At 39.2% G+C, this 28,000-nt stretch overlaps 1 protein-coding gene across 4 annotated transcripts in view; it reads right to left on the reverse strand.

Annotated features, from left to right (window-relative positions):
• The window catches only part of ulk4 (unc-51 like kinase 4), a 75,212-nt gene that overhangs the window by 33,997 nt on the left and 13,215 nt on the right, over positions 1 to 28,000 (reverse strand). For 3 of the 4 annotated variants that reach the window (XM_054622474.1, XM_054622473.1, XM_054622471.1), the window contains exons 18-27: positions 27,791 to 27,898; positions 23,184 to 23,267; positions 12,777 to 12,938; positions 11,976 to 12,161; positions 9,612 to 9,739; positions 5,855 to 5,988; positions 5,421 to 5,542; positions 4,998 to 5,054; positions 4,572 to 4,623; positions 3,914 to 4,008 (exon numbers count right to left, since the gene is read on the reverse strand). In XM_054622474.1, coding sequence (XP_054478449.1) covers positions 3,914 to 4,008; positions 4,572 to 4,623; positions 4,998 to 5,054; positions 5,421 to 5,542; positions 5,855 to 5,988; positions 9,612 to 9,739; positions 11,976 to 12,161; positions 12,777 to 12,938; positions 23,184 to 23,267; positions 27,791 to 27,898 — 1,128 coding nt within the window. The remainder of the gene's footprint in view (positions 1 to 3,913; positions 4,009 to 4,571; positions 4,624 to 4,997; positions 5,055 to 5,420; positions 5,543 to 5,854; positions 5,989 to 9,611; positions 9,740 to 11,975; positions 12,162 to 12,776; positions 12,939 to 23,183; positions 23,268 to 27,790; positions 27,899 to 28,000) is intronic. The other variant, XM_054622472.1, reaches the window with a different exon arrangement.

The raw sequence follows: 28,000 nt of genomic DNA on the forward strand, positions 1-28,000 counted from the left end.
TGCACAATTGCAAGCTGGTGTTATATAAATTCATCTGCAGATAATGTCTCAGTGCCATGGACATGAAACAACTCAGGTCAACCAGGCTGAAATTATGGAGCAGTAGAAAATCTCCTAGTAGAAAATGTACCAGGTAAACAACTGCCAATGTGCTCAGGGATTTTGTAGGTAAAGATTCATATACAATCTTACTGCTCGACATAAACAATATAAAGCTTAATTTGGTCACGTGTTCTCTCATTTGAGGCGGAAAGAAAACAACAATCAAGAAAACAATTTCCGCCTAAACTGTGAAAAACACTTAATACACAGCAAAACTGAAAGCAAATATATTTTAGATCAAACGGAATAGAGGACGCTGTTCTATATAAATTCAGTGGGCATCAACCACACAGACCACTGTCACAGAGGGTCAAATTACTATGGAAATGCACTGTTGAATGAGCTCTTTGATCAAGAACACATACACGCACAAATGTACTTCCGCAACTGTCAAAGTCCTTATTTAGGCATGAATCTGTATTGCATGAATTTGCATGATTACCAATATTACCATAGAAACAACACTAATGCTGAGTGAGTGTGTGTGAGGTCATTACATTGAAAGCCAGACCGAGGAAACTACAAAGGATGTTGTCCACCACTTAATGGTGTGTGTATTTATATCACAACCATCAAAAGACTGAATAGTGTGTGTGTGTGTGTGTGTGTGTGTGTGTGTGTGTGTGTGTGTGTGTGTGTGTGTGTGTGTGTGTGTGTGTGTGTGTGTGTGTGTGTGTGTGTGTGTGTGTGGGGCGGAGAGGCTTGGTGCAATTTCTCTGAACTGTGAACTATGGGGGGACATGTCCCCTCAATGTTTGAAATCCTGTCTTGTCCTCATTTTCTGGTTTGCTCTCTAACTTAGTTACCCCTCCACCTATTACTAAACTACAGATGCATTTCCTTCAATTTGCTTTACAGAAAAAACAAAAATAGCAATATACTATTTTATCTGTATTCTCACAGGACTAGAAAGGATGAAATGTGGTATATTTTCTCTTTTTTACCATTTGGAAATCACAGGCAACAGTGGGTCTTCTGAAATTCCACTTCTGTTTCTTCTGGTAGAAAAACCTCATGTATACACAGTTGATTAGGCTGTGCACAAAACTACTTTCTTCAAATATACCTGCTGTGCTGAAAATACTGTATATGATAAACACAAAAATAACTAAGATAGTCTTAGCATGTAGCTGGATATAGATTGTAGTCTACAAAGATGCTCACTATTTCTGGGCAATATTTGATTGAAAACTGTTTTATTCATTCATGACTGTTGTAAATATAAGTTTAACACCTTGCCTTTTTCTCTGAATTTCACAATATGCCCACACTCAATAAGCCAACTAGTGGCTGAATGCACATTTAGTGCAATAACATCATGCTCAGTGACTGAAGTCTATTTTTAAATGTATTGGTTTTCAGTTTATGCTTCAGATTTTTAAAAGGTCTGTCTAACCTGTAAAGTGTTGTAACTGTTTTTCTATATCACAGTTCAATGATACATCAAGGCAAATGGCACATTTAGTAAATTCTTCCCAATCACTCCTTTGTTTATTATGTAATGCTTATATAGCTGAAATGTTTCACATTTTAAGATGACTAAAGAACAAATGTAACATTTTCCCATAGAGTAAAAGCAGCTTATGTAAAATAGAAAAGATGAAAAAACGATGCTTGTGGAGACAAAACTTACTTCAAACTTTACTATGTGATGAAGATTCTAAGACATAACTAACTCAAACATGACTTTGTGTCCTTGTCCAGCGGGCAATAAAAGTTAATCTGAGCTGGCTGGTGGTAATTAAAGTGTCTCCCTGTGTTATTGACTATCAGTAGCAGCAACCTCCTCTTTGCTCCTTTCCTCTATTCCTCATCTCTTTTCTTTTCTCTCCCTCCATTCCGTCTGCTTCCTGCTGCTCTACACTTCCATACGTCAATAGTCATTAAACACAATCTCATCGCCCTATCCCATGCACATACACGCACGCACGCACACACACAGACACAAAGAAACACACACAGCTTTGATGAGGCTCTGTTGGTTCAATAGTTGATTAGTGTCTTGCCTAATAGCGCACAAGCTGACCTTCTGTGCTCTGACCACTGTTAGACAGGTTTACTAGCCTGGAAGACAAACACTTGATATAAAACCAGTGGCACTAAATGAAATGGACAAAAACTAGAGACTTTCATGGAGACTCTTCAACATACACCTGACAATTCTTATACACATTTACTCTCCTATAAATTAAAATTCACATAAAGAATAAGTCTTTGACTGCTTACTCTTCCTCACTAACTTCCTAGTTAATTACTTCTGTAATAAACATATTTCCCTATAAATTATTAACAATAAAATTATCCCAGTAGTTTGTTATGTAAAAGCATCTATTCGGAAGCAGCAATTTCAGGAAATGTTACGTGTTCATATGCAGTAACTTCACAAAACTCAGACCCTGCAGGGCTCGAGCCTTGGTTTTCCTCCTCTCTTCCTTCGCCTCTCCTCGGTAGAGAAACTACTTGGATGGGGGAAGAAGATTGGAGACCTATGTTTGATAAATTGTCCAGATTGTGCCCACGTGCTGTTCACACATCACTGAAATACGAACTCAATGAAGGCCACGTCGCATGTGGTCTGGCCGATCGGCTCCCAATGGCAGCGATATCCGATCTCGCAGCGTATAATTGACAGTTAATGTGTTCCGGCATGATCAAATGACAAAAGTCGCATTGAAAAGACAAGTGGAACAACGGTCACGTGCCATTATTTCACTTCAAACAGGCAGCAGTAGCAAAATAGTGGAGTCTGGAAAGGGCCAATCAGAGCTCAAGAATACAACATTCTGGTTACACTGAAATGCTGCCGTTTCTCAACTGAGATTTACTCTCATGCACACTACTGAAAGGATCTCAAACATAATACTGAAAGGATCTCAAACACATTACTAAATCACAAATGCGGCTTACAGAAATAATATTTTGAGCACTTTGTGAGTGTGTAAGTGCATTGTTTGTGCTTATGTGAGCATAAACGTAGTATGTAAGAGCTTTTTCTGTGAAGGTTCAATAGTGAATGAAAGAGTACTTTTTGAGTGTGTGAGTGGATTTCATATGTATGTGTATTTCTTTACTAAACTCTCTGCAGACGGTCAGTCAGTCGGTCGGTCCGTCGGTCGGTCCGACTGACTGACCGACCGTCTGCAGAGAGTTTCGTAAAGAAATATAGGAGACTTTGGAGATGACTTGTCATTATCCTGGTATGCTAGGAGTGGCCGTATAGACCATAATTCAAATTATCTTGCACATACATATGAAAGGCCTCCCACATTCACAACTGAACCTCTTCCCGGGGCGGCTGTGGCGTAGTGGAGAGCAAGGTAGTTCTCCAATCAGAGGGTCGGTGGTTCGATACCCGGCTTCGGCAGTCGATGTGTCCTTGGGCAAGACACTTAACCCCAAGTTGCTCCCGAAGGCTTGCCATCGGTGTGGACTGGATGTTGCATGAATGTTAGTTAGAGTCTGATGGTGGCACCTTGCATGGTAGCCTGTCATCAGTGTGTGAATGGGTGAATGGTATGTAATATACTACTGATTGTAAGTCGCTTTGGATAAAAGCGTCTGCTAAATGACTGTAATGTAATGTCTTACACAAACATAAAAAGCTCTTACATACTGCGTTTATGCTCACAAAGCACAAAAAAGTCCTTTCACACACTAAAAAAGTGTTCTTGCATTCACTATTGAACTTCTTACAAAAAAGTCAGTCAGTCAGTCAGCCAGACACTACAACAGACAGACACACAAACACAACCTGTCATTCAGCGCTGTGTCAGGAAGAGAAGAACGGGAAGGCAGTTGCATATTTACTTACAGTACTATGATGTGGAGTGATGAGAGCATGGTGCTGACTCAGGACTTCCACAATGGAAAGAGATGTCTTAATCAATTCCTCACACACCGCTGCACCTAATGGAAAATAAAATATAATTTAGCCCTACTGAAGCGCCTCCTCAATACAAGGGGAGGATGACCCACAGACTGTAAAGATGGCTGAGTGTACTCAATTTGTGGAATGTTGTTAATATTATAGCCTTTGAGCAAGGCACTGACCTTGCATCTTGCCTGCACAAGCACTTGAAATGCAATACCACACCTGTCTCCCCAAGGCTGGATGTATTTTTCAGATATCAAAAATGTCTTTATTGTAAAGATCACTTGTGAGTTTATGTACAGCTAGATAATGCTTAATTCATTACTTTAGTCTTTATTTATTCTGGTTAACAGTTTTACTGATTTTAAACTGTTAGTTTAACCATTTAAAGCAAAATGAAGACTTGTAAAAGCATCAGGTAAAACTATTAATGATAACCAAAAACATAAAAAAGTGTACAAAAGGAAAACACAATCCATAAGATGGTGAACATATGTAAACGAAAAGTGAACAGGTTTAGTTTGGTCAAAGAAATACAATATTATAGATTTTTACGGAACATGCATAAAAAAATATAGTAATCTAGAAAGTAACTCACCCAAAGCACTGGTCAGATTTGTTTCATTGGACTCTATAGAGGTGATATAGTTCTGAGAAAAAGAGAGGGTAGAAATGACATATAGATAAAAGACAACAGTTATGTATTTTTTGTATTGCTCTGTGATTATTGGTGGTTCTCATTTTTCTTTAAGCACGCACTGATCACTATGTATTGTTATGGAATTGGTTCCCAAATTTCTCCTGGTCTGAATATTATCAGCAATGGATATCAATACTATCATTTTCTTACATTGATTGTCTTAATGGCTTAAATATTGTTGGAATTCCACTAAACTGTATACTTTAACTTCGAATTAATTGAAATTCAAAATACGATTTAATTTTTTTTAACAGTATTTTTTTATGCCTTTAGTTTGTCGAACAATCAACAATCAAACATAATACTGTTCTTCCAAACACTTACCAGAAGTAATCCAATTTGAGCTAGAAACTCTTCAGATACAATTTGACATCTAAAGACCTATGAGAGGACAGTCACACAGACAATTAGTGAAGGGCTGTTGGGAGGGGAAGAGCAGGAAGACACATAACATTTTTTTTCTTGGAGGTTTCAAACCAACATGATGTTCGGTGTCACTGCACCTTCTGTAACAAGGTGTATCTATCTGGCCCTAACCTAGACTTACAGTACCAAAGCACAAGTGCATCATGACATTAACATGGTTTAATAACAGGCCTAAATAAAACTAAATAAAAAGTGCAATACTGTGCTGAACAATGAGAATGGGTGCTGGTGATCTATGAGAAAATCAGATGTGTATTGGAAGCAAAAATGCTAGAATTTTATAATCAAACAATGAATAAAACTCCTTAAGGTCTAAGTTACCTGTGATGAAAGAAGTTCCAGCACTACAGACATTGTAGGCAAAGTGTGCTTAAGCTGTCTGCTCTGGGCTGTAGATGGGTGTTTCCTCCCGATCACACCTCGTAATGCACATAAGACATCCTCTGGAGAGAGTAGAGGACACATGGAGACACAAGAGGAGATGAGAAGGGATGAGCGTAGCAGCTTGGGACTTAATGTATTGCAGTATTTTATTAAAAACGTCTTTTACTTTTAAAATGTAACACCAAGAGAAGCGCACATAATCACGATAACAGTATTTCTTATAGTTAGCCATAAAATATTTGCATTTGAATATTTTGTTTATCAAAACAATGATGAGTATATTGATTTGTAAAAAGGAATATACAAAGAACAAGCACACTTATGCAGAGGGGAATTTGTGTGCGTGCGTGCGTGCGTGCGTGCGTGTATACCCAGTATCAGTGGTGCAGTGCCACCCAGGTATACAATCACTAAATCCAGACACTGGGACAGGTATCCTAATTGGCTGGGGTTTTCTCTGAGGGGAGTGGCTTTGCGAAGGTCTCTCTCCAGGTGCATCACGAGTCTAGACACAAAGACACACATGCATTTTGGGTCACATTAAGTTTTTTGTTCACTCTGACTGCTTTTAGGGTTTCATTTTATTCTGGTAAATGTGGCTATAATGTTGACTGGATGCATACAAACGAGGGACAGGGAGATTGGCCAAGAGAGAGACTAACAGAAGGTCCTGAATTTGGGAATGTTTTTATCTCATCAGACTGCTTCTATTGAACAGTAATCAATAATATTCTATTCACAAATTCATAGCAGAGCCAAAAGGTCACCACTGCTTTCTGGTATTTATTACTGACACACAAACCCACCAACATGTGTGTATAAGCACACACAAGCACAAAAAGCATGGATGCATACAAATGCAAAGAGATTCAGAGAGGTCATATTAGTAAGCAAATATTGATTCTAAGCTTTCGACTGAGAATTGTGCAGCGGGAGTCAGGGATTACAAATTCAGTATTTTTCCTCATAATGTTGCATAAAAGATTAGCAGCCACGAATCACAGTTAGATGGAAGCCAACACAGCTGCTGTTGCTATATTAAGTCAGTATCAGGGGGGTTGCAAAATAGTTTTTCCATTTGATGTTATTGTTATGGTTTTAGTACTTCCAACCTTAAAGAAATTAAAGAAATTACTCACATTAATATCTTACCAACATATTATAGGTATTGAACACAATGATAATATTATAAATGAAAATGCAAAAATAAAACAAACAAAATGAAGAAATTCCACAATAATAATTCCACAGGACTGTAAATGTTTTCTTTGGTGGGAGAACATTTGAGTTACAACTAGTAGTATTAAGTTGCCTCATAAATGCCATGCAGCTTGTTTGGAAGGAGTGGCTTTGGGATAGACGGTGCACGTTGAGAAAGTGTTTTTTTTATTATTTTTGTGTGTTTCTATGTATTCTTATTTTTCAAAAGTTGTCTGATGTAGATGAAAGGGTCTAATCTGTAATGATTTGAAGTGTTTGCCTTCGAGAGACACTTAGAGTCTACAGCCATGTTAGGAGCCGTGTGGGGCTGGGTTTCGGCATAGCGATGCTTTAAGATAAATGCCATCATCATGCTAACATGCTCACAATGACGATGCTAACATACTGTTGTTCGGCAGGTATAATGTTTACATATGTTCACCATCTTAGTGTAGCTTTTCAGCATTCTAACATTTCCTAAATTGTGCTTCACACACATTACAGCCAAGGATGATGGGAATGTCATTAGTTTTGCAAGGTTTTTGTCATATGATGATGGTGTTAGCTCTATGCCTGCTCCCCGTCTCTCTGCCTATTTGTTTCACTGATAGACTTCTGCCAGTGTGGTCCTCTGTAAGTCTTCCAGCCATTTTTCCCGTTTGCTAAATAAAGAGAGACAAACTTGCCGCCTCTCTGTCAGTCGCTGTGGGAGACTCACAAAGTATTCACACACAACCGACCTACAAGGTCTCTGCTCTGTGTGTGTGTGTTTGTGTGTGTGTGTGTGTGTGAGAGAGACTGCGTCTGTTGAAAGCCATCACACTCCACTCCCAATGGCAATCTTGACACTTCCTCAGTGAGGCCTGAGCATGTTTATCTCATACAGACAAAAACGCATACACACCACAACACACACATATTTTCACGCCACTGAGGAGCTAATTAAACACAACGTGCCTGGGTGAGAGCAGGGCTGAGGGACGTGTGCCTGTGTGTGTGGTGGAATCATGCAGAGTGCTCAGTGGGAGAGAGACAGGCAGGTCAATTCTGACAGCTCTAACACAGTGAACAGAGGAAGAGCAAGAAAAAAGGACAGATAGCGAGAAAGTGTGTGTGTGTGTGTGTGTGTGTGTGTGTGTGTGTGTGTGTGTGTGTGTGTGTGTGTGTGTGTGTGTGTGTGTGAGACAGACATATGCATATATATATATATATATATATATATATATATATATAATTAATTGGAGTATATATCATGCATATATATATATATATATATATATATATATATATGCATCATGCATATTTACAGATGCATTGCAAGTTACTGTGGGGTGAAACACAGGACAACCGGCTAATGAACCATTTGAAGTTCCAGTGAAGTTACAACATACAGCAGCACAAACTGAATGTCCAGGGTACATACGTTTATATTATCATTCCCACGGCTGCTGTGCTAGTTAACGCAAAGGTTACACAGAGTACAACCGCCTTGCCAACAGCCCCAGGCAGCATTTTTATGAAGAAAGCCTCCCTTCTTAAAATAAATCTGCTTTAAATACCAGAACACTGTATTGAAAAGCAATCTATGAGTACTTGTATCAGAATGTGAAACCTCTGCTTCAACATAAATCACTCTACAAAAGCATGCTTTGCCAAATTTGTTGGTTCAATAATCTACTAAATCTTTAACTGTTATTGTAAAACATGAGCTATTCTAAAATGCTCTTATGAGTTAATAAATTTGAAACTACTGTCTTGTAATGTGGACAGGAGAAAACTGATCTTAATGTTGAATCTTGCTCAGACACAATCAGCTGCTGTGTAGCAGTATAGTTAAGAGGTCAACTTTCTATTGCCTATAACAATCAAACAAATCTGTACTGTGTACACGTGTCACTTTCACAAGCAAACAGTGTTTTTCATAACACATCTAAATATAGACTCTGAATAGGCTTCTGCATTCCATCTAGTGGGAACGAAAAGCTCTTGAACTTAGTGTGTCATCTTTTTTACCAAGTAATCAATAAATAACACCAGCCATCTGATTCGACTCTTGATCCAAGCATTTGCTGGAACTAACCATTGGATATTATACACCAAATTCACTGTGTTAAGTAATTGTTGTGGCAGTAACAACAAATGCCATTTCTTAAAAAAAATAAAAAATATGCCAAAAACCTGGAGCAAGATTTTGGATTTGCCCCACCACACTGTATCGTGAAGAGGGAATTCAGTTTTAGCTATAGTGCAGCTGTGTAAGAGGAAACAGTCTGGAAGCTACAGCTAAATAATTAAGGAGGAATCCCACCCTGAAATGGAATTCACAAATGGTATTTGTTTGTTCTCTGACAGTTCAGACTCTGTGTGAACATGGGCAACTACATTCCAGAGAAACTAATTAGCCAGTGGTTCGAGTGGAGCTATGAGTAAGCTTCACGGGTTCAAATCTCAATACAGTCAGTCAGTAGGACTTACTATGTGGTAAGATAACAGACACATCACTCTCAGGCAGCATGGTAAGCAAAAATGTGTTATAACCGTATTACAGTATAGTAAATTTAAAAAGAATGTTACTTTTTTTTAAACAAAATGAAGGGTCACATAGAGTGGTAGTTTCTACAAAAGTGCACACAGTTTACACCAAACCTTTAGGTTTTCTTTGACAATGCTTTAAAAGGAAAATGTAGTTCATCTAACTCAAAGAGTTATTCATGACGAGCTTCTGATATCCAGTAGACATAAGATGGGTCATTTTCCAAACAACCATGGTCAGGGTGAGTGACAAATTGTGGGCTACTTTCTAGTTGTTGCTCAGTTAGTAGGTTGAAACAAATGTACTTACACAATCTGGCTAGGAGCATGTAATAACATATCCTGAGGGAGAGATTTTGTCTTTGTGTGAGTGTAAGTGGGTGTGCATGTATTTACCTGTGTTGACAGCAGTATAGCAGTGTGTGTGTGTTGTCCTGTACTAGTAGCAGTAGCAGTAGAAATGCCTTGGCTCTTGTCACTGTGGATGGACTCTCAAGACAGCACAGCACCTTCAACACCAAATCCTACAAGACCCAAACACACAAATGAATAAAGTGAAACTGACTCTGTACAATCCAAGATACGATGCTTTGATGTAAATACAAGCCAGCTATATGGAACGGACTTTTAGCACTGCAACGCAACACGTAAATGTTTACATGGTTACATCCCAACAAAGTAGGTTGAGTATAAAGACAATCAATGTCTGCACACTGTACACACTGCTTTGTTCTCAGTTTGTCTTGTCAAAATATATTCCTGCAATGTATCTAAATAATGTATGCAAAGAAATGAGAACATATTCTGTGTAACATTTTCCCTAAGGTAATCTGAAAATGTGTTGACTAAGAGGCAAAAATTTTAATCAGCTCAGACTCTACATTATCACACAACCATGTACACACACAACACACACACACACAAAAAACAAACTTGTATGCCTACAGCTACTTTAGACATCCATTCACTTAGCATAAACTCAGCAGCAGTAACTGGTCGAAAAAAATTGTGACTGGCCAACATTCATTACCATTATCATTATCACCAACACCATACGCTTCTGACTGTCTGTGTGTCTGTGTGTGTGAGCTAATGTGATAAATTGTGCACGCATGTGTGTTTATGGGACGACACACCAAGTTAATTAATTTCAAAGCCCACTAGTGTGTGCCTAGCTGATAAGTCCCTCCCCACTACCCATAATGCTCTGCTGAAGTAGAAGGCTGTAGCGTGTTCATTCAGCCAATTAGCCTAGATACTGACACACTCTACAAATTAGCGTATGTGCATGCACACGCACACACACACACACACACACACACACACACACACACACACACACACACACACACACACACACACACACACACACACACACACACACACACACACAAACACACACACACACACACAACAGACAGAGTTCTGTGTAAACAAACTCTTGGACTGTCTGTCTTTGTGCCAGGGGAGAGAAAAGGGGGGTGAATGCATATCAGTGTATAATTATAGCAGAGTTGAAGTACTAAGTTTGAATGCTGGAGCTAAATTGGATGCTCAATGCAAATAAATTCAGCTCAGAGTCAATTACCAATGCTAGACTCCAAGTTAAAAACCTTCAAATCAATTTTAGCCCCTCTGCCTCACTAAGATTGGGACTTCGTATACACAGTATGGGCTGTCTTGTGAAAAATTAAATAGGAAATACATCACATTTAGTTCACTCACAGTTCAGCAAGTTCATGAACTATAAGTAAGAAAGAAAGAGAGACAGAGAGACAGACGGACAGAGACGGAGAAAGACAGAGAGACAGATAGAAAAATAGAAAAAGAAAAAGAGAGATAGAAAGCATAAAGTCAATATTTAGAGAATTTTAAGGTAGTTTAATTTGTTTCTCATGTTTGTTGTGTTTTCTTTCCTTGGTTGTTGTGTAAAAATATCTCTCTCAGGAACTTTTAGTTCACTAAGTGGTTAGACTCTCAATTTACCATATGCCTGGCCAAGCTCAAGATTGTACTTTGGGTCAACCATGGCACTCAAACCGTTATAGATGACCCTACAAGCTTTTATGACCCCACTTTTCTGGTTACGATCAGCCACATTCCTGAGGAAACAGAGACCCATCGAATTTAAAAATCAGATTCTTTAGATGGCGTTCTCCCCTCCCTATCTTGCCTCTCAACCAGGACACACATTTGTGATTAAATGTTGAGTTTAATCCTATCCATTCCATCCATTCATCAAACTGTTTGGTAACATTTTGGTGCTGAGTTAGCCCATATTTCAAATATGGAAGAATTGAATAGACTACGTGAGTAACTAATATTAATTCTGTAAAATAAGGCTAAAATGAAAATACCAAGAAAGTGGTTAATATGGGAGTGGTTTGCTGTTCCAGCCATACACTGCACCCCCTTTTCTCAAGAAGATAAAGCAAGATGACTTCGGAGGACAGTTGTCCTCTCTTGTACACTGCACTTCGACTCTGGACTCTAAATACTGTTAGTTAAAGTAATGGTGTCTTATGGCGTAAGCTGAATACCATAAGTATTTTATATTAATTTATAGGTTTCTAATTCATAATTCAATTATTAATTATAGTTACATATGTTGATATTAATTAATTAATATTACTTAAATCTGCTACCAGCAACAAGGCTACAAATGAAACCTCTCGAGTAGTGATGTTTTCACCTTCCTGTAGAATTTTTGCAATGTATTCTTACATTCTAATGGAGGTGTGCATAAGAGTTTACATTTACCTTGCTCTGTGTGACACGGTGTGTTTGGATGCTTGAGGTGAGTAGGGCAGCGGCCATAGCAGTGAGTAGATGCTGCTGGACCCTGGCCCCTGCTCCACCCACACCCTCCAAGATGGCCGCAGGGCCACAGGTGTCAATCACTGCCAAGAAGACTGCTGGGACCACCTGGGTTAGCCTTGAAAGAGCCTGGAGACATAGAGACAGACAGTTAAACACACATCTAGATAATGCATGTCATTAATGGATTGCGTTCCCATGCCGTTGTAATGTCATGTTACACTTGACGTTGCAAATATTAAGCTGTTAGTATCTTAAAACAAGAAACAAGTGCTCAACTGTACATAAATGGGGTGAACATTAACCTAAATGCGTTTATAATATCACCCACTGCGCCATTAACAAAGAAGTTAATATGATTCACAATCTGACAATAAGGAACATCAAAATGTTGCATGAGGGCTATGTTAATAGAAGTGCATGTAGCCCATCTCGATTTTTGGTTGATGTAGTTAAAAAAAGAAATATATTATATATAAATAAACTCATGTTCACAATGTTTACTGAGGTAATAAATCAAATGAGATGTAGGGTCCTTTTTTAATAGACTTCAATACAATCATACTTCTTTTTGCAACCTGAGGAGTCGCCCCCTGCTGGTCAGTCGCGATAATGCAATGTTTAAAGACATTTAACACTTCACTTGGCAGAACCGGAGATTGCTGCCTGGTTCCACAGAGATTTTACTATGTATGTATCTATGTCAGTGTTTATCCGTGTGTGTCTTCAAGCATGTGAACTTACAGAGATGGCAGTGACTCTGACAGCCTCCACAGTGGAGTGAGTGAACAGGTACCACAGGGCGGACCCTATCTCTGTGGTAACCAGGTGGTGGGAGGGTCCAGAGACAGCGGTGGAAATGTTCTCTATGGCTTTAGCAGCCATGTGATGAACTATGGAATCATCCTGTAAGACAGACACACCAAGACTTTTGTATCATATAAATCAACTTTGGAACAATAACCAACCAGGTAATTTGAACAAGTATATATTACTAACTGAAATTATGAATTAAGGTACTGGGTTATTGACAATTAGAGTCCACCAACACTAACACTATGACACTGACCCCAGTGACCCTCCTTAGCATATTCAACATGTTTAGAGATGATATAGACTGTGAGAACAGAATGTTGTACACAGTAAGTGTTAAAAAACCTCTTGCTTCGTCCAAAGGGCCAGTATAAATATGTATCAGTAGAACAGCTAAGTAGTTGATATCTTCAATTAGTACTTATATATGTTAAGTTTAGTTTTCTATGTGTGTGTGCATGTGCACATACATCTTACAGTAATAGCAGAGCAGCAGGAAGTGGTTTGTGTCCAAAAAATGTTTTTTTTTGCTTTTTCCCCCCCTCATTTTGTGTTCATTGTTGAGTTACAAACTCAAAACTCTATTACTGAAAAATGTCATACACCAAAAGGCAACGAAGAACAAACGCAATCACAAACTGACGATTAGATTAGCTCTCAATACAAAAACAAGAGTGAGGTAACCTTTGTGTGTGTGTGTGTGTATGTGAGTATAAGTTAGTGTGTATATAGCTATGGGTATACTGTATGTGCCCACACACCTTATTCCGAGTGGAGAATAGTTGTTTGTGTTCAACAATGGGGCCAGGCTAATGAAATCTCTGTGGCTGAGGAAATTAGTTTTTCCAGGAAAGTCATTGTGGAGAAAGACAGGAAGTAGAACAGTAGTGATTGCTTCTGTCAGGTTATTATTGTGTTTCACTGTGTTACATCACTTAAGACGCCACTCTCCCTAGATATGAGATACAAAGGAATCTATTCATAACACTTGGTTAACTGTATTTCGTGGCAAAGGTTTATAATAACAGCTGAAACATTAATTTAATCATGGCAATTTACGGTGGAGACTTATGACAATTACAGTGATACTCCAATGAAAATCACTATCAAACTTTAAACTTAAAGGCTAGTTTTGCAAAGATTTTAGTTTGTTCCTTATCACGAAAGTGCAGCTGTTATCAGCTGGAATTAATTTCATGTACAATGGACTCAAATGGTGACTAATTTTTGGACAATCCATTTCTCTGCTGTCCATCTGTGTGCTCAATATGTTTCAAAGAGCCATAGTTTTGGTGTAAGATGGTTAAATAAACTACTTCTGTTCCATATTCCCCTCCTCTTTAAAAGCTCCAACACTCAATACACGGATGGACAGCAGATGTAGATTATGTGGATTAGGATGAGGGAATATTTATTTGTCTTGAAATTGAAATACACATCTTCAAAGAAATGTTATTTATCTATTATCTATCGTAATAGACATACATTTAAACTGTGTATAGCTGCTGTGTGTCAGAAAGAGCAGATTGTCAATGCAGGTGTTACTGTTAGCCCTGTTAATTAACACTTACACCACACTTTCAATATAGAAAAATGTATCTCAACCCCATATGCCTTAACATATGCACTCTGCAATAACAGCAGAATACTGGCCCTACTGCCCTGCAGAAACCTTGTGTCCTGAAAGATTTTAGATTTTTGAAATAAGGAAAATCTTGATTCACTTATGGAGGCAAGGATGAACCTCTGACATAACAATGCACCAATGGTTAAGCTGTGATCCACAGTTATTTAACATTTTATATGAATCAAAACAGCCTATTCACACACATGGGAACTCCAATCGTAACCGAGAGCTAAAATAATCTATTACCTATTAATCTAATATAGGACATCACATTGTGTATTCAACACCAAGGGACTACGTAGCATGACAACGTAATGAATCCTCTGGCACCCCTGCGGGAACCAGTAGAATGGTCTGTTCCAGCATTCCCCAGGCTGTGCGGGCCAGCTCACTAATGAGCCCACGGGGGAGCACCCACTGTCTGTGTGTTTAATAGACTGTAGCCCTGCCAGGGACTACACAGAAAGAGGGGGAGACTGAAAGAAAGAGAGAGAGAAAGAGAGATGCACTGAGAGAGATATCCTTACATGTGGTGAGAAACAAGTGGCTCATGCAAGAAACTCCATCATTATGATGCAGAGGAAGAAATGCAGGAGACAGAGGAAAGAGCAAGTTATTCTCATTATAATTTCTCCCAGTATGAGGAACAAGTTCATCCGAGAAACACACTCATTATATTATACTCAGTGTCCTACTTAAACCTCACATATTGGGAAAGCCAAAGTAAAAGAGTACAAATTTTGCAACGGCTTTCCTTATAACTTGGCTACAAGGTCATCCAAGATTTTTTTCTAAGACTTTGCCAAGTCTGAACATAAATGGTGAGAGATCTATAATTTTACAGGACACATTTTGAATCATAAAATCACAGTACAATACCTGCATTTCTTAAAAGATGAGAGGCAGTCTGTACACAACCAAACAGACCAAATTTAAACATGTGAGGAGATTTTTGTTGGCTGTCCCCCTCACCTTCTATCTTTCAACTATTCTTAAACATATTCAGGTTATTGTTGAGCAAAGGACTAAGATTCTACAGCTTTGCTCACTACACTGTAGTCTGTAAACAGCGCTGCTTCGAGCTAAATGCAAATTTCAGCATTCTAACATTCTCACAATGACAGTGCTAACATGCAGATGTTTAGCATCTGTTATGTTTACCATGTTCACTATCTCAGCACATTTAACTTGATTGCATGCCAAAATAGTAAACTTATAGACCTTTTTCACAGACATTTTGGCATGTCACAAAAGAAAAAGCATAGGTGTAATTGATTACAGTAATACCAACTGCTTTCATTTTAGTTGAGAAAGTTGAAGGCCCTGGTATTGTGCATCCTGGCTCGTTGGCATGGCTTACTGAGACACTTAATCGGACTGAGCCATCGCAAAATAACTTTGTTTCACCTGTGTTTTTTTTGCTATGTCAAGTGAAAATATCTGTTGTTAAAGAATGTCTACGGCACTCAACACAAAGCTGAGGTTGATGGGAATGCAGTTAGTTTCCAGGCATTTGGGCATAGACATTAGTATATACAAAGTTTTGCTCAAGGCTTGCTAGTAGCGCTAGATGAAAAGTCAGGAGATAACAAAATGATTAAGCTTTATCCCTTTGGGACCCTGAAGATGAATATATACCAAATTGCATGGCCTTCATACAATAGTTGACAAGACATTCCACTAAGAATCAAGAATGTCAACTTAGTTTAGTGTAAGAGGAAAAGTTAGGGGATGAACAAAGTCATCAAATATGGTAGGCTTTATTTTATCTATTAATTTTTTAAATACAAATGTTAAACATCAAATCCCGACCTGCTTGAATCATTTTACAGCTAACTGTAGTGACTGCACTGAGCCTTGTCTCCCCATCTGTCTTCATTTGACAACACCTCCTCTCTGAAGCTCTCACAGTGCTCTTATAGTGTGTTGATAAATTTCCCCCCGAGTGTGAGGGACATTTGTTGGGCTGGAGTAAATTAGATTCAAGGTGTCTGAATAACTGAAATAATTATAAAATGAACAAATAATAGTAAATAAATGTTGAACAATATTTATAACACAAACAGTAACTGTAGAAAAAAGTGGAGAAATGTCAAACTTACCAAAAATATTGTGTAATTAAGATTCATGATCTAAAAATTACTTGATGATCAAGTGTAAAGTAAATGTAAAACAATGTTCCCATCCCGTGATTGAGTTTCAGAAAACGTTTGGACAATTCATATATTAGTTATCTCAAAGATCCCAAATGTTTCTACAACTCTGTATCTCTTCAATGATGATTGGTATAGATTTTATAGAATCAGTAAGGAACTAATTTGGCAGATTGTTGCTATGGCAACGGCAGCGCATGTACATGCTGCGGCAGGGACTGTAGCTTCCATGAATTCTGCTACATTTTTGTCTTTATCTGTTGTTGTTTTTCGTGTTTATCACTAATGGCATGTGACAGAATACATTCATCGACATCTGTAGAGGAAGCATGGGGATTGGATTAAGTGCAGAAGACTTTGAGACAATCACCGCCCACGGCCGACCAACCAGCCAGACCTGCCGGACCAAATGCCACTAAACTGCCCCCAGGGAGGAGAGCGAGGAGAGCGAGATGGAAGCTAAGCTAACCCAGCTAGGACCTGAGGCTACTCCACTACACAGCCTACTGCTGGCTGTCTGATGCCCGGCTGCTGAAAAATAAGATGGATGTAATAAGACTTCAGGCAAACCCAGCAACGGGAGGGCGAAGACTGTTGAGCCCACATCTTCACAGAGACCTATCTCCATCGTTCATCCTGGATCAAGCTGCACTTGACGGCTGGACAGCAGGACAGAGCGCAGGACTCCAGTGGGACGAGAGGAGGTGGACTCTGTGTTTACATCATGATGCACGGTGCTCAAACACAATCAAAGTTGATGGACAATGTTTTCCTCAGGTTGAATTTTTAATGTGAAGATGTCGGCCATATTATCTGCCAAGAGAATTGTTTTTGGTACTGCTGTTTACTTTCCTTATAATGCAAAGAAAATGCACTACAGGAATGTACTACTGTTTTTATTTTGTTTTGTTTGCCAGGTGTTACAAATGGGCTACAACTGAATATGTTTGTGCATCCCTGTGTTGCATATTGACAATAAATTATTCTTGAACCTGGAACCTTCATTTAGCGCATGATGTTCAGCCTTCTATAGGTGTCATGGGGCAGATCTAATTAAATGGCATATACACTCTCTTACTTTCAAATGTCAAACATCCAGCCATTTTTGAGTGTGCACTTTTTATCTTAATTTAAGACTAGTGGAGATTTCTGGTTTCCCAGGTTTGAATGTGTCAATTGCTGAAAAACATTTATTTTATCTTTTAAATAGGATTTCCATCTTTTTTGTCAAGTTGCAACAGGACTAACTGGCTTCCTGGCAACTGGATTGAATTAAAAAAATCTCCCCTTTTTTGTGGCTCAGGGCTGACAGATAAGATTTACGCACTTTGATCCCCTGGCTAAAGAAAGTTGGAAAAACCTCTGTTCCAAATGAAAAGAGTTATTAAAAGGCTAGGCAGATATGGAACAATAAAATCCTGTCTTCAAGTGTCGATCAGTAGATTAGTTTTATATCCAAACATGTTTGCACCTGGCCTCTGAGTCTCGAGTAGAAAGAGAACACATCACAAAAACTACATCACATGATTTGACGCAGGATTTGTGTGTATGCCTGTGTGTGCCTGTTCACATGTCTGATGTGGTTTCCCTCTGTAATTAAAGTCCTTCAGAAGCCAGTGCACCTGGTTTTGAATGAGCCCCTATGGCAAAGACACAGACACCATCTATCAGCCTCACACAGAACATCTAACAGCCCTAATAGGCACACTCAAAGAGAGAGACAGACCCACTGCCTGTCTGATTAACAAGCTAACAGACAGGCAGTGGGGCATGAAGGAAGAGGAAAGGACATGTGGACAAAACAGCAGAGAAGAGCAACAAGTGCAAATAGACAAATGGGAAAGTAGACAAACAGACAATCATATGTAAAATAACAGGCAAATCAGCAGACCAAACAAGGAGACAAACCAATAAAGACACAGAAATACAGGTAGGCAAATAGAGACAAAGGCAGTATCGGAATACAATCTTATATAGGAAAAGGAAAGGCTAATACAAAAGGAAAAATAGGATAAACAGGCAAGTGAACAGACAGGTTCACAAACACTGTTATTAGTTGTCATCTCTCCCTGTTTCTTCTGTGCGTAATGGACGTTTCAACAATTTTCTTTCAAAAAATTGCAAATCAATACTACCCAGTAACCATGTGTGTGTGTGTGTTTAAGTGTGTTTGTGGATGCATGCACATGGAGTGGTCATCTTATGTTAGAGACACAAGGGTAGGACCCATGACTGTTATAGCGATACCCCCTCTGTTCTCTTCTCCTTTGTGGAAGATAGTGATAAATCATTAATAGGCTCACCGTTGCTGCGCGTGTTTGTGTGTGTGTGTGTGTGTGTAAAAAATTATGTGTGAACAGTATTATAGTGATAGAAGCCAGGGGGCAGAAGGCAGAAATCCCCCTCTCACACACTCACACACACACACACACACACACACACACACACACACACACACACACACACACACACACACACACACACACACACACACACACACACACACACACACACACACACACACACACACACACACACACACACACACACACACACACTTTCCATCGGACTCATAAATAATTTCCTGCAGCTCAAGTCTGGCCTGGAAACCTGCCTTTCACTCCATGCCATTCACTCCCCCTCTCCAAGTACAACTCACTCTCTCTTTCTCTCTCTGACTCCCTGCCATCTCCTCTCCTTCTCCCAATGCACTGATGCTTCTCTCTCTCTCTCTGTCATTCCCTGCCATCCCCCACTATCCCCCGCTCCACTGGTAAAACCCACCATGCTCGCTTTGGCTCTGTGCCCCCCTAGTCGACCCCTTCTTCTACCACAACGATCTCTATCCCTCTCTCCAGTGCTTTACTTGTAAATCAGGAAAACTCTCAACAGCAGCGGAGGGGTCTGGGGTGATCCAGGGGGTCAGAAACCGCTTCAAAATCAAACTGCCTGGAGCACATTAGACAGGGTATTGGCGCTGTTCCTCAAAGCTGTCATGCAATAAACAGTGTGTGGCACTGGATTTACATTTAGCACATTGGTAGACAATCTCCTTCTCCAGACAAACACTACATGGGTAATGCATCACTAAACATTGGAGCCACCACTTCAGTAATAAAACAAAAATTACAAGTATACAGTTGGACACATATCAAATCAGACGATATACATTCTAAAAAGGTCAGCCAAGAGTAGTTAAAACATAAAATTTGTTATTTATGCTCAAGAGAAAATTAATTCAAAGTGAATTTTACTCTGCTCCTGGATTCTTCAGAACTGCATTGTAATACAGTAAAACCACAGCAAACTGCAACATACTTTATATCCCCTACATAGGCTAACAGTGCACAACATATTTCGTATTCAACCCGAGGTCAGGTAAAACCAATACATAAAATCAATATTCCTGAATCTTAAATGGCCCCATCCAGTGTCTGACTTATCTTTGGAAGGGGGTTAGCTAGTTCAAATATGTTTTGAAAGTTGCACTAATCAATAATTTTACATAAAAAATGAATCAAATGTGGAATGTGGAAGGTGCTGCATGTTGTGAAGGACTCACAGAAAATAATCAACCAACTCTACAGGCTTCATCCACACCGTATACTTTGTCGTTTTAAAAATTATCCATGCTTATTTTGTTCAGCACAACTATTTTAAAGTTCACAAACTATAAACGAACAAAAGAATAAATGCTGCTCTCCAGTATCAGTAGCAACTCAGCAGAGCTACAAGTGTGAGAAGTCGCTAACCGAGGGGGAACATGTGAGAGACGTACCTTGACCAAATATCTTGACCCATAATCTAGTAAAACTTCTATTTTTAACTGTTCATCTAAAAGTAAATGTAATGTGTGTCTGTGTGTGTGTGTGTGTGTGTGTGTGTGTGTGTGTGTGTGTGTGTGTGTGTGTGTGTGTGTGTGTGTGTGTGTGTGTGTGTGTGTGTGTGTGTGTGTGAGAGAGAGAGATAGATCAAGGCCTAAAGGCGTGTGTGGGAAATACAATGGAACAAGACCTTTATTATAGGTACCAACTGCAGAGTAGACAATCTGCTTCCTGTTAACAACAGCACGCGCATGCCAAGTGTACGTGAAAGATTATGTGATATACGTTTTCAGGCATGTTAGTATGGAAGGAGATTATTTCCAAAATGTTGCTGAACGCTTGTGTGAACAGAGTTGTTTAGAACGAAAACGTATTAGTGTGGATGGTGCCTGCAGTTCCCCTCAGCTTAGCTACTCTATATAAAATTGTATTGTTTTTTTCAGGCAGCAACTCCACTTATTAAACTCATTTCAAATCAGGAGCAAGGAGCTGCTTTCAGCAAGAAAACAAACAACAACCCAAAAAACAACTGTATGCTGCATTACCTGTCCAGCACCGAATGGCAGACAAAGTCAGGAACTAGCTGGTGAACATAGTAGAGCATCTAACAGCTGTTTCCCTCAGCAGTATGTTGGGACCAACAAAAGAGCTAAAACATGCATTCACATGCATTTCTTCCAACCCTAAACCATTCCAGGCAGAGTGCATTAGTTGGCCTTTGGGAGGCTTATCCCAGTATGATGGTTGATGAGTGAGGGACCACTCAAAGCAGAGAAATCCACTTGCACATCCTTGTGAACTGGGTGGTCCTGGAAGCTTGGTGATATAATAGGTGCAGGGCAAATGCTTGAGGTACTGTAGTTGGCAAGCTTAACACTAACATGCTAGCTAGCAAGGAACATGCCACAATAACCTGCCAAGTCGCAAACTAGATGTTAAGTTACAGTAACACAGTTTATTCAAGAGACTATTTATATCACTGACTCAAGTCTCACAAAGGTCTGCAAACCACACCTTTTGTTTCTGGGAGAAAATCCAGTGATGGCAGCGATTCCTTTGCAATGCAATTCATTTAATTGACTGTGATAAATGCTAGTGTGGCTGAACCCTGAGACTTCCTGTATTCTTAAAATGTTCCACAAATATATATCATTGCAGCATCAGTAATGATGGTCATATCTCAACAGTGCAAATATAGGTTGGTGGAAGTATAGTAACCTATGGTATAGTCTGATCAGCGTGTTAACTCCAGGAAATGTAATGCCCATGAGACAAAGTTAGACTATTAAGACTGCCCTGTAATAAAATAGCAAATATACTTGTGCAGCCACGAGGAAAACAGCCAGTCAGGGAGAGGGAGGAAGAGAGACAAGGTGGCAAGAGGGAGGGGAGAGGAGGGTGAGAGGGAGAGATGGAAAGAGAGGAAGGCAGGTTGGGTCTAGGGATGAGCGTCTGGTCCCTAAGGCTGTGTGTGTGTGTGTGTGTGTGTGTGTGTGTGTGTGTGTGTGTGTGTGTGTGTGTGTGTGTGTGTGTGTGTGTGTGTGTGTGTGTGTGTGTGTGTGTGTGTGTGTGTGTGTGTGTGTGTGTGTGTGTGTTTTTCCGTCAGCCTCCTCTCACAGCTCAATAATGATAAATAAGTCAACCTCCTTTCTCCTCCTGTCACATACACCCCTCCTCTGTTCATCTACCCCCCCAATACACTCCCAGTGGTAATGAAGCAACAGTAGGTACTAGCTGACAAGTGTGCAGGCCAGAGTTTCATCTATATTCATTCTGCTCTGGTGGGCTACCACAGTAAGACCCCTTCTACCTCTGAGAGACAAAACAACATCCATCCACACTCTCCTCTCCCTCAACCTGTACCCTGTATGAATCAGTCTCATCCCCCACCAAAATTCTGCTTATTCGGCAGAAGTTGCCCACCTTGTATAAACATTACTTACGAAGAAAACTATTATATCTTATGGTATGATGTTGAAGCCCTCGGCTGTAAACAATTTGATACAAAAAGAAGTAAACCAAAATGTAAAAGTGTAAGTAGCCAATGTTAAAACCTCACCGTTCTTCCAGCTGCAATGAATTAAGGAGGAAACACAGTCACAGACTATATTGTTCAGGTAAAGAAGCTCAGGGTCTCAACTAAAATAATACCAGGTAAATATCAAATTGTCAGTAGCATGATGCCAATATTGATATATTACCTGAATAATTTAATTATGTTTAAGGCCATAGCTTCATCACTGTGACATCTGTGACCTTTTGTTATACTATTATACCAACCAAAGTCATATTTTATCTTTTTTTCTTTCTTATTGACAGAACATGAGAGGGGAAGCATAATTAAATAGAAGTAGAGAGCAGAAAAATAGAAAAACAGCCAGAAAGCTACCTATATTTCTGCTTGTGTTTCTGCTCCATCTACTGCATGCGTGTGTCTGGAGGGTCCTAATTGCTGCTGAGGTCAGGCTGCTGAGCAGTAAAGGGTTGTGTTTGATGCAGGTGAGAGTGTGTGTGCGTGCATGTGTGTGTGACTGCTCTGCATGCCCTTGACTTGCAGCTGGCAAACAACGCTTTAGGCCCCCACAGCTGCCTCATCATTACTGTTCACAGGGTTCCCCTGCCACACACTCGCACACACAAACTCGCAGGCACACACAGTGAGAGAGACTTAGTCACAGCTACACAGGCACAGACACAAAAACAGACACACGCAGACATACACAGAGACACTCACCCCTTCCCGCAGGCTCCTCATTAAGCCAGTGTAGGCGGCAGCGGGAACGAACCACAGTCCCTCTGGGGAGCCTCTCTTCTCCTCCTGATAGAGAGACATAGAAAAGACAGGGAGAAAGGGTGAGAGGAGAGAAGAGGAGGGGGACGTTGGGGGGGCAGTGGAGGAGTAGAGTGGGAGTGAGAGAAAGGCAGAGAGATAACGTGGAAGGGATGCAAGTAGAGAGGAGTGAGGGAAAGGCCAAAAAAAGGCCAAGTCAGGGAGGGGAGAAGGGTCATGACATCCTGATTACTTGGTTACCACGTCTGTAGTTGAAAATGCTTTCATAGCTGTTTAAATCCATATTCATCCAAGTTCTAAAATACTGAATTAACGTACAAAATTAGTAAGTGTAAGCACAATGTTTTCTTTCATTTTTCTTCTTTGTGTAGTCAATCATCTTACTCACATTTACATAATAAGAGGTAAAAAAAATGTCAAACTTTCCCCATACTCATTAAATTTCAGGGGACTGCAAATTATATTTTCAAATCTTCTCTCAACTACTGCTTTAACAAAAAATACAAAATGTTGTTTAAAATATATCAGAAAATAGTTGTAAAAGTCTATCATAACCACCTAAATAACACCTTTTTTTTCATTTTAAAACTATATGAAACTGAGAGAAGAAGTAAATTGCCACATTTGACAAACTGGAAGCAGAAAAGTTTGGCAGTTTTGTTTGATAATGACCTAAATGATTTGCTTCTTTTGTTGAATCACTCGTATTCATCTGATCATGTTGAAAAATGTGTATCTTTCTTGACAAAATATGTTATATATTCACTGTTATACCAGAATGTTCTATCTTCTCATGAAACAATGCCACATTCTATTGCTACTCTGCTAGGCTTTAGGCAATATCTAACCTTGAGGGTAACGACAGCACTGGAGGCTAGAACTTATCGTTGTCATTGACTGGTTCTGCAGAAGAAGACGGGACAACGTGGAGGATTTTACCAGGGGACACTTAAAGGATTTCCATATTACTTAAATAAAACTGTTTCTCCTGCCATTAAACAGAAAAAGTGATTCCAACTGTCAGGATGAGTTCACATCCTGTGTTTGGGATTTTCATTACAATTGGCTGTAATGAAGATATTAGCTATGGCTGATCAAGTCCTCAGTCCTGATTTCTGTGGTCATGTACTATTCTAAGAAAGAAATTCACCATACCCAACTGTACCCACCATATGGGAATAGTCTGACAACTTTTTGTTTTAACCTTGAAACTATCAGTCCAAAAGTCCAAAAAAGTTCATGTTTCTGTGGTTATAACCTTGAGAATAGAGGCAGCAATGCAGCTGATCGTTGACCCTGACCAGAAAACCAACCAGACAGCGCTCTACCAGTCTAGGGGACTGAAACAAGACTCAACTCTACAAATCTAATAATTACTGTTCTTTTAGAGCTCTCAATTACTTGACTGGCTCTGCTGGAAGGACATCAGAGTCTCAGGTCAAAACTGAAATAAGTGACAAGTCTGAGACAGAAGACCACACAGAACTTAAAGTTGTGCTAATCATAGTAATCGACTAAAAAACCCAAACAGTTGAAGATTTTCAAAATCTAATCCTCATCCAAAGCAGATAAGCAGGTGGTCTTTCAACAAGAAGGTACTTCCAACATCTAACTAATGACTACCTTTGCTTAACATTGAGCCTGCACTAAGCGCTCTCTAATCATGACTCTTGAACCTTTAATAGAGCTAGAGGTATAGGTCATAGCATGTACATAGCTGTCTGTGGTTCTTAGAGCTCTACCAATGACATCATTTGGAAGCATCAACAATACAGAAATTAAAAATAAAATAAATGTTAAAAATAAAATCAGAAAGTAATGAGTCTACTACATTTTTCTAAACAAGTAAATGCATCTTTTACTATTTACTCTAAAAATGACAGCCAGCACAGTGACTTACACATTACTTACAACACAAGTAATGTGAGCTCTTCTATGCTTCCGTTGCAGATTTCTGTAAGTTTATTTCGTATTATGGACTTTTTGTACAGGCCTAAGAGCAAAACATTACAGTTGTTAAGGCTTCATGTTACAAAAGTATGCAGTCATTTATCTGTAGTAATGAGAGAAAGGAGTGGAATTAACTTTTGGATGTTCTTTAGGCAAAATAAGGTTTTGACTTAACTTCTGAGGTTATCAGAAGTTATCACTACATGATTAAATCCTCATTTAGATTATTTCACCTGTGGGTGAATAGTTTTGCAAACAGCCTTGCTATAGGATTGCATATAAAAATACTAAATAGGTTCTGGTGCCACAAAAAAGTGCAATTAAAATGTCACATGATTGGTCACATGATCTAACAGAGCACCATTAAATCTGTTTATCACAAAAGGGGAAGAATGTGGCACTAAAACAAATCAGCCACTTGAGGACATATACTCACAGAACAGGCAAGGAGGACATTCATCAGAGAGGAAACAGAGACCAAAGATAACTGAAGGTGCAGGAAAGCTCCAAGGCTGAGATCGGAGTATCTGTCCAAAGGACCACTTTAAGGCACACACTCCACAGAGATGGGCTTTAAAGCAACAGTGTGTAACATTTGGGGGTTTATTGGCAGATATTGAATATAATATTCACAAATATGTTTTAATCAGTGTTTAATCACCCAAAACTAAGAATTGTTGTGTTTTCCTTAGCTTAGAAAAAGCCATTTATATCTACTAAGGGAGCTGGTCGTCTTCCACGGAGCCATCTTGAAATGCCATGTTTCTACAGCAGCCCATAACAGACATTGGCTGTGGCGAGACCCCTTTGCGTATAACGTTATCTGAAGGTAGGGATGCCTTCCCAAACCCAGTATTAAACGGGCCCTGGTGCTAGATAAAAAAGATCCTAGTATTGATAAGAGGATTGGCCAGAAAAAAAGCCATTGGTTAGAGGGAAAACATGAAAACATGTGGGGAGTTGCCCAAAGGCATGCGGGACACTCCAAATATGTAAGTGACATTGTCCCCATAATCCTGAAACATGTTACAGAAGAATTGCTGTATGCAAGTGTATGTATGTCCAGTGAAGAACCTTCAACTTAGCTTTTATGTTTCATTTTCTTCCTGTAACTAACACACATTTACACTTTTAAGGTACTACTCTAAGCGGGGTACAGGAATCAGACTATTATAGAGTTATAATTGGTCAAGAACACATTGACATCCATGGAAAAACACTAGCTCTTGCAGGAGCATCAAAGTTAATTTATTAAGAGCTTTACTGGACACTGATGAGATTCCTCATGGCTTCAGGAGAGTAATAAGTGTAATCAGGCAGTGTGATCGATTTTTGAAGGTTATCCATCAGTCTTGTAAATAAAAATCTTACACTTAATCGACTTGCCTGGCTAGATTGAGGTTAACCAGAAATAAATTGGGATCACCTTTTCTAATGAAGTCAAACAAAGCCTCCTTCACTCTCTCTTGTAATTTTCAGGGCTTGGGGTCAATTCGCTTTCGATTCAATTTAGTCAGCATGTTAATTCTAACTCCATTACATAATGACAGAGCACTCAGTTTCATCAAGATTGGTCTTTCTCACTGAAGTAATAAGAAATGTGTTTTGATCTTTATGGCATTTGGCACCAGTGTTTTGCTCGGTTCACTTTGACTTATTAACCCTCAATAAATTTGCCATTCTGCAATATTTACTTCAGAGTTGGGAAAAGAGAAACTTTTCTCCGAGAGATGATTTTCACTCTTCACTTTTAAAAAGCAATCTCTTCAGGGCATCCTGTGTGTAAGGTCCAAGTGTAAGGTCCAGACTCCATAAACACACTTTTATGGGCTAGTTTGTGTAGTTTGCACAATATTTGGAGAATTCACTAGAGTGAGCATCTTTACAGTTTGCTTATTATTTTAGGTAGTGATTTATCAGCAGATTGAGCTTCAAGTGGATCTATGTGTTTATTGCATTTCTCATAACATGTAATAATTTGAATCAATCTATGCAATTATTTAATTTTGCAGAGGTTATTATGTATGAGGGCCTCCACAATATTACCAGTGCTTCAGATCTAATTAATGACCCCACTATAGGATGTTGATTTCATCAAAATGTTTGATTGAAATAAGCAGTCTCCGAAGGGTCCAGATAGCTTTTCAACGCTGATTTCTACTAGTGTGGTCAGCTTATGTGACTTTAAAAATGCATTTAGCTGAACTGTCTGTGACTTTTTGTCAAAACTTCAAACTAATAAATATAAATGTATTTATTTACCACAGTCAAGTGGATTTTCACACTATTCAGTGGTCAAAAACTGGAAAAACAAATAACAGAAATATTAGAATATTGATCCTTAATTTTTATCCCATGTCCCATGCCTCTTTTTCGCCCTGTCTAAAAGAATATACCCTTTAAAAAGTAATATTCGTGTCAGCTATGGAACTACTGCAAACTGTGCCTTGTGTGTGCATTCAAGCAAGTGCACGTGTACACATTTCTCACATATACAGTATGTGTTTGGATCCATTCAAATGTTTCCTTTGGATCAATCAACTGCAGTATTTTTGCATCACAGAAATATGAAAAGACAAAAATAAAGAGAGAGAGTCTACCTGAGAGGCGATGAGGTAGAGGATCTCCCCCAGTGGTGGCAGCAGGAACTGCTTTATTTTGTTATTTCTCAGGTTATCTCTCAATAGGTCTGTCAGTGTGGACACAACCTGGAAAGCAAGAAGATATATGGTTTCATCAGCAGTAGTCTTTTTTATTTTTGCCAAATCAAATAAAAAAATGTAAAACTAGACTTCATGCTTTATTTAAAA

This window comes from Anoplopoma fimbria, chromosome 20, assembly GCF_027596085.1.
Source record: "Anoplopoma fimbria isolate UVic2021 breed Golden Eagle Sablefish chromosome 20, Afim_UVic_2022, whole genome shotgun sequence".
Lineage (NCBI taxonomy): Eukaryota > Metazoa > Chordata > Actinopteri > Perciformes > Anoplopomatidae > Anoplopoma > Anoplopoma fimbria.